This window comes from Sander lucioperca, chromosome 21 (genome assembly GCF_008315115.2).
Source record: "Sander lucioperca isolate FBNREF2018 chromosome 21, SLUC_FBN_1.2, whole genome shotgun sequence".
Lineage (NCBI taxonomy): Eukaryota > Metazoa > Chordata > Actinopteri > Perciformes > Percidae > Sander > Sander lucioperca.
This window is the reverse complement of record NC_050193.1, coordinates 6,202,310-6,209,312: the sequence shown is the minus strand read 5'-3', so window position 1 is coordinate 6,209,312 and position 7,003 is coordinate 6,202,310. Positions and strand designations below refer to the sequence as shown.

The 7,003-nt window shown below is 41.7% G+C and overlaps 1 protein-coding gene across 4 annotated transcripts in view; it reads left to right on the top strand.

Annotated features, from left to right (window-relative positions):
• Positions 1 to 698: 698 nt before the first annotated feature.
• The window catches only part of LOC116059603 (dedicator of cytokinesis protein 7-like), a 31,741-nt gene continuing 25,436 nt past the window's right edge, over positions 699 to 7,003 (top strand). For 2 of the 4 annotated variants that reach the window (XM_031312790.2, XM_031312789.2), the window contains exons 1-6: positions 699 to 962; positions 3,338 to 3,425; positions 4,682 to 4,860; positions 5,082 to 5,150; positions 5,302 to 5,428; positions 5,862 to 6,074. In XM_031312790.2, coding sequence (XP_031168650.1) covers positions 913 to 962; positions 3,338 to 3,425; positions 4,682 to 4,860; positions 5,082 to 5,150; positions 5,302 to 5,428; positions 5,862 to 6,074 — 726 coding nt within the window. In that variant the 5' untranslated portion in view covers positions 699 to 912. Of the gene's footprint in view, positions 963 to 3,337; positions 3,426 to 4,681; positions 4,865 to 5,081; positions 5,151 to 5,301; positions 5,429 to 5,861; positions 6,075 to 7,003 lie in introns of all 4 variants that reach the window. The other 2 variants (XM_031312791.2, XM_031312788.2) reach the window with 2 other exon arrangements.

Sequence of the window (7,003 nt, the reverse complement as noted above, 5' to 3'; positions counted from 1 at the left end):
ACCATGGTGAACAGCCCCACCTGCTGGTGTGGTCTCGGTACAACACGCTCTGTTGTCTTTTAGAGATCATGTAGTGCAAGCAGTCATCTGATGTTGCCATTGTGCATTTGTTTTCTAATTACATTAACTTGGCATGAACAATAGGGCCGTTTTTTGAGCTGTAGCTAACGAAAGAAACGTCAAATCATGTTCCACTCAAATAGATTTTAATGCTAGTTGGTTTTATGAGTGTCTTAAGTCATGTTGTCAAAGTAAAGAAATCACCTCTTTAAAGCACGACATTGTGAGAACGTCGGGCTTGAAACTTCTTTGTCATGCTTCCTAAATTTTATGCAGAAATGAAACCAGTGAAACCCTAAACTGAGGTGGATATGCGCCATTAGCAGGTTGCTGTAAACCGGTCAGGTGAGATTTCTGCATGAACAGATGGTGGATATAGCCACCTAGTATCCTACAAGCTGGTCAAATTAGTGGGGACAAGTATTGTAAGACCGGAAGTGAAATACTGACTTCCTAAACGCTGTGACATTCAAACACATTAATACGCTCATTTAAAAATGGCTACATCCCCGTAAAAGTAGAATCTGAAATATGTTCTACAAAACTATTGATATTGTTGCGTATAGGTTAATTTAAAAAATCGCAATAAAAGCAAATCGGAGTTTATTCTGTATTTTATTTTGATTTTTTACAGGATGTAGGTATATCATCGCGGTCTTGACGCTTACGGCCACGGTTCAGCTCCCAGCCGCTAGGAGGAACAAGGAGGGATCCATGCCTAGTCCTAGCGTGGAGAAGGAAGCGGTCTGAAAGTCCGCATCCCCTCACAAGACGGGACTTTTAGCCAAGGCACAGGAGAGGGAGAGTACTTTCAATTTGACTTCGAAGAGCTTCTTTACATGGGGACAAGAAATGACATCTACAGCGAGCGAAAGGAGGGCGTTTGCTCATAAAATCAACCGGTGAGACAGTAACAGAAGTTATTGTTTAACAGCTAACGTTTGTGCCGCTCGCAGTGCGTGAGAGTGACCTGCTGGACATTCGGCACATAATAGCCAGTATGCTAGGATTTGAAAGGTATCACTGACCATAAATCGGTCAGTATAAACACAACTGTACATTCCTGGAATTAAACTAAATTTTATTGAAGCAGTTTGCGCTCTCATAAATGAGCTCTGACACTTTGAAGAGTTTAATAGCCGGTTTTATGTACGTTAACGTAGCATCGTAATAGCATTGTCATCAACAGTGATTGAGCTACTTAAGAATAACATTGTGAAGCTGAGGGCTAATCTAAAGTCTCAGATTTCTCAATGGTCAATATTAAAACCTATGTACACCGATGGGAATGCTTTACACATCACACAATGGTTCCAAGTGACATGTATCATGATGTTTTGTTCTTGTGTCGTGTGAACGCCTTGCAGCGTTATTGTAGCAACCTGTTTCCACATGTTGTAAACTGGTTTTCCCTCCTCGTGAAAATGTATGGACTGGAAATCTAGTATGTGTTATTAATCTAGATACATATTAATCAGATTCCAGGAGAAATCTTAAAGGCATGTCACATCTGTCAACTGGCTCTTTGAATAGCATGCTTTCACACTTGGTATCTGGAAGTTGCAGCCAAGTGCCTCCCTGTTTGCTGCAATAGATATTTTATATAAATGGGGCTCCTCCAAACTTTGATTTTGTCCAGGGTTGTGCACCAAATCACCCTGTCATCACAATTCATTTAACCAAGAAACCGATTATCCTTGCAATACCAGATAGCTTGTCGAGAAAACAAACAGGTTGACAGATAATTATCATTGACCTGCAAGTGAATATTTTCTCACCCTTGTGAAAACCTTCCTAATATCATATCAGTACAGTGGTTAGTATTAACTTTGGCCCAAGCTCCATCACAAGGTTGTTTTATTTTGAGTAGTATTGCACTATTGGTAGCCTGTCACTTTGTTTAAATGCCTGTTAATCTGTTACGCCCTGCTGTGCCCTACTATGACATGAACTACTATGACTACCATTGTGATCACTGCTTCACTATCTTTATTATGACTATTATTGCCACCATTCACCACTCCCCCAACTGGTGCCGTCAGACACCGCCTACCAAGAGTCTGGGTCTGTCCGAGGTTTCTTCCTAACAAAAAAAGGGAGTTTTTCCTTGCCACTGTCGCAATAGCTACTGCTAATGCTTGCTCTTGAGGCAACCACTGTAATAGTTGGGGCTTCGTAAAGTACAGAGTTTGGTCTAGACCTACTCTATCTGTAAAGTGTCTCGAGATATCTCTTGTTATGATTTGATACTATAAATAAAATTGAATTGAATTGAATTAATCGTCAATAACATATCCTGTAGAGATATTAGCTCCATCATACAGTGTCCCACTGCATTCCCCAAGTTCTGTCTGTCCTCTTCTAAGTGGGAACCAGTCCATTGTCTAGTGCCGGATGCAGGAAAGGGTGGGAAGGGGTGTTTTGGCTATTGCCCCTGCAGTCGATAGCTTTCCTTTTTCCTGTTTTAAATTGAAGGCAGCAGAAACAGTTTCCACATCTTTTGAGGGTATAGCACTCATAAAAGTTATGCATGCGGAATAGGCTGATTCCAAAGAATACAATGTTATCAGGAAGTCTTGCTACATCTTGGAGATGGGAGTAGAGGTCTAGGTCTTCTTCTCTGCCTTACAGTCCATGTGTATTGATGGAATGAAGGCATGAACTGTAGCTATGTAATTATGAGGACCATGGTTTGGGAAATGTTGAAGCCTTTGCAGCTGTGTGATATGAGAGAAAAAGAAATGTTGTGGTTCTAGAAGGACAGCTGCTGACTGTCTCTGTGAGAGGATTGTTTTTTTCCCCTGCTTTGTTTCTCTTTAAGCCTCCCATTTGCCATTAGTCCATAAAGGCCATAGACCGAGCTCTGGCTCTGTGCCTGCTCCCTGGAGCCAGCTCGCCACCGCTCGTGCGATCCGCTTGAGTCCCTATTCAGAACAGCTGCTGGCCTTCAGCATCTCTAATAGTACCAGAAAACTTCTGTTTATTTATTGTAGAGTTTTAAAGAAATCTGAAAAGTTTAAATGTGCACTATCAGTTTAAAAATCATTTTATTTATGCAGTATCATTAGATAAGCCTAATTGCCTAGTTTCTTTTACAGTGGTTTTAGTAATGAGATTTATGCATTATGCAAATCAGCCACTATATTTTATTTATCTTGAACACCACACAACTTGACCATTAATAGGATTTTTTACAGCTAGTTTTTATGTCTGTAAATTTGTGCTTTTGTTCTCTGTTTACCAGTTGACAAATCTTTGATATCTTTCTCTTGCTCAGGACGGTTGCTGCAGAGGTCAGAAAACAAGTGTCCAGAGACTATGGCTCTCCTCAGCTGACTAAGAAACGAGGAGGCGCACACCACCCTGTGAGTCACCCTATGTTTAATCTGCCCGAGTTTCAAGCCAGCAGTTTTAAAGCTCCAGTTAACAACGTCAGAAGTTGATGGGTGTAACTTTGGGAATTAGGTTTACTTTTAGATAGAAAGAGTGCAGATGAGTGTAGTTTTAATTAGTGTTGACAGCAGGCGTGAAAGGAGGTGGTTTGAAACATGATATACCTGCTCTTGCTCACCTGTGTTGTTTACCAGCCAGGCAAGGTTTCTGCATGGGTGCTTACCCAAAACAAAGTAAGGGTAGTTAAATAAAACGCTGAGTTTTGGAAAATGTCTGTTGTCATGTTAAAAGAATGATGATGGAATTTTGAATTAGTCCATCAGAAATGTATGAATACTCTATGGACTTTGCTGTGAACCAGAAAGCAGACATAGGTTGTGGAATAGAGACTGTTAACTCAGTGTCGTCTAGATGTACTCCATAAGAGCAAAGGAGATGAGCAAAAATGGGATTTAGGGTAATATTGCTGAGACAAGGTATTAAACTATAATTTATATAAACACTTAGTGGTTTGGGCGCCTGGATAGCTTACCTAGTAGAGCACGCACCCATATATAGAGGTTCACTCCTCGACGCAGCGGCCGTGGGTTCGACTCCGACCTGCGGCCCTTTGCTGCATGTCATTCCCCCTTTCTTTCCCCTTTCAAGTCTAAGCTGTCCTATAAAAATAAAGGCCTAAAATGGGCAAAAAAATAATCTTAAAAAAAAAACGTAGTGGTTTTACATACTGCTAGCAGTATTGTCTGCGGCAGACTTGTTAGCTGTAACATAAACAAACGTAAGCGCGTCGGGATTAGAAGAATTGAGATCCCAAAACTGAAACACCATTCAAATACAACATTGAACTTATCCTTTTATCATTTTGTGAACGTGTACATGTACAATGTGCAAGAAGTCATCTAAATACAATTCTTTGACACTGAGTTTAGTGAGAAGTGCCCATAAACTTTATTATTATTTATGTATTGATATTTTCATATACATATTTATAAGACCACTAAAGAAAAATATTGTTTTTGCAGTGAATACCTCTGTTTTATTTTCATCCATTTCTTGTGTTTTGTATCATGTATAAATGTCAAATACCCCATATTGTTCTATCCTAATCACACCCTGCCTCCTTTTACCCCATCTTGTAAATCTTTCTGATCCTTCTGATCAGATTAGGATCTGTCATTATGGCCATGTCATAGTTATTGGTACATAATAGTCTCACGTTGATTGACAGTTGCCCCTGACGGAGGTGGTTGAGCCGGTGGACTTTGAGGAGTATGTGAGCAGTCATGCTCCTGGGGTGGAGCCCGGCCCACTCAGACAGCTAATGGAGTTCCCCCATGATGACCTGGAACTCCTACCGCTGGAAAAAGAGTGCATTACACTGGAGCCCCCACTGCCTGAGGAGGAGGAGTGAGTCCAACTGCTAATGGCCAACACATCCCTCGTACTGTAACACACACACCTCTATGGTCTTTACACTACCACACACACACACACAGTAGAATAATATTACTGTAATGGAGGACAAACATCACCACATATAGGAACAAAGGCTTTCTCTCTGTGACACTGAATGAACATAAATATTAAAAGCATGCTTTGCTCAATTATTAATGTGTTTTTCTATGCAGCTCCCTGGATCCCAGAGTGAGAGATGCCTTGGCAGTCTACACAGATGACTGGCTCGTCATTCAAAGAAAGTAAGTGCTGTCAGTTGTGGTACCAGCTGAATTAACCTACAGTACATGTTTCATCTATTGTTTAATGATGTGCATCACTTTTCCTTGTTCACGTGATCGACAGATACTACATTATCACTGGGAAAACTTTTTTTTTTCTGATTTCCCGTAGATATCAGCGCTACAGCACCGCATACACCCCTCACAACTCTGAGCGACAGAGGGAGAGGCAGCGAGGGCTGGTCAAACAGACCTTTGAACTGGACGAGGTTGCTGCTGCTGAGCGCCAGGACGACCAGGTAGCTGATGGTGATGTTTAAAGGACTCGTTATCTCGAATGACCAATCAGTCATTTTAGGTTCATTAAACTTATTTTATTGATCTACTGTACATACAGTGTTGCCAAGAGTAAAAGCATAGATGCTTTATCATGCTACTGAAACATTCCAACATTTATTCCTGGAAAAAGAGATTTGGACAAATAGCCAGCCAATGAAGTGTGTGTCTCATTTTGATTGGGAAGGCAGTATGAGTTGTATTCTGCTCAGCGAGTTGATCGTATGGAGAATGAGTAATGTATAAATGGATATAGCTTGTCCATTATCCATTACACAGTCTCCATATGAGTCATATTAAATGAGTAATAAGGTAATTGGATCTGTAGCATGTTGTTTCTAAAACATCTGCAGTGAGCACTTAAAGCTGTCATCTTTGCTTCGTCTCACTCTGCAGGATGACGCAAAGCGGCGGTCAGTCAGCCTCGATGAGACTCCTCGAGGCAGCTGGGCCTCCAGTATATTTGACCTGAAGAATTCCTCCCCAGACGCACTCCTGCCGTCTGTGCTGGAACGCACAGCCGCAGAGGACATGGACCGGCGCAATACTGAGGCACGCCTGCAGGGGCGCCACAGTGACCTATTGGGCCTGTACTCTCCCCCTGATGAGGTTCGTATTAAATGGGCGCTATGCAGTTTTGGCAATTTCTTTGCTGTTTTCTCGCTTTTCGCTCACAGGTTTCTCTATAGAGCTCCCCCTACAGCTTCGGAATAGATATTTGGCAACACTGTAAAAACTCGCTCGGTCAGTCGACCGTTTCCGCTTTCTCTGTTCCTCCAACAATTCTTTCCTAGCTTTCTGCTTCTTTTTTGCCGGCTCAGCCGTGACAATAGTGTGAAAAACTCCATCGCTACCTTGTTAGCCGGTTCCTGGATGGGGGCGTATATGTGTGCAGTGGCTAAAGCAATTTGTTACATCGCGAGACCTGGCCAAAAGTTGCAAGGGTGGTTTTTCAGCTGACAGGCGCTAGGGGGAAGTGAGACAACCATCATTCAACCCGAAAAAAGTCATATAACCATTCCAATGACTCCGAAGCTGTTCAGTTAAGGTAAATTAAACTTAAAAAAACTGCATAGTTTCCCTTTAAAGTTATAATATTATGCTTTTTGGCTTTTTCCCTTTCCTTTATTGTGTTATATATCTTTTTTGTGCATGTTATAGGTTTACAAAGTGAAAAAGCCCCAAATCCACCCCAAAGGGACTTACCATCTCCAACAGAAAACACTGTTCACAAACCGCTCCAAACAGCTCTGTTGTATTTCAGCCTTTACTCCCGTGACGAACGTGCGTCACTTTGTAACACGTTTAATGCTAGCCTAGCTGCTAATGTGACACGCCCTCATACTCTGCTTCTGACTGGCTTGTAGTCCTTACCTAGCTACTGCGCATGTGCGACTCCCAACAAAGATGGAATAGAAGTGAGATGCCTCACTCCGGAGCTAAAACAGAGAGCTCAACACACAGGGTGAAAAGAGGAGCTGCAGCAATGTGCAGTACAACAAAAATATGGTGTTTTTTGAAAATGAAACCATGTAAAA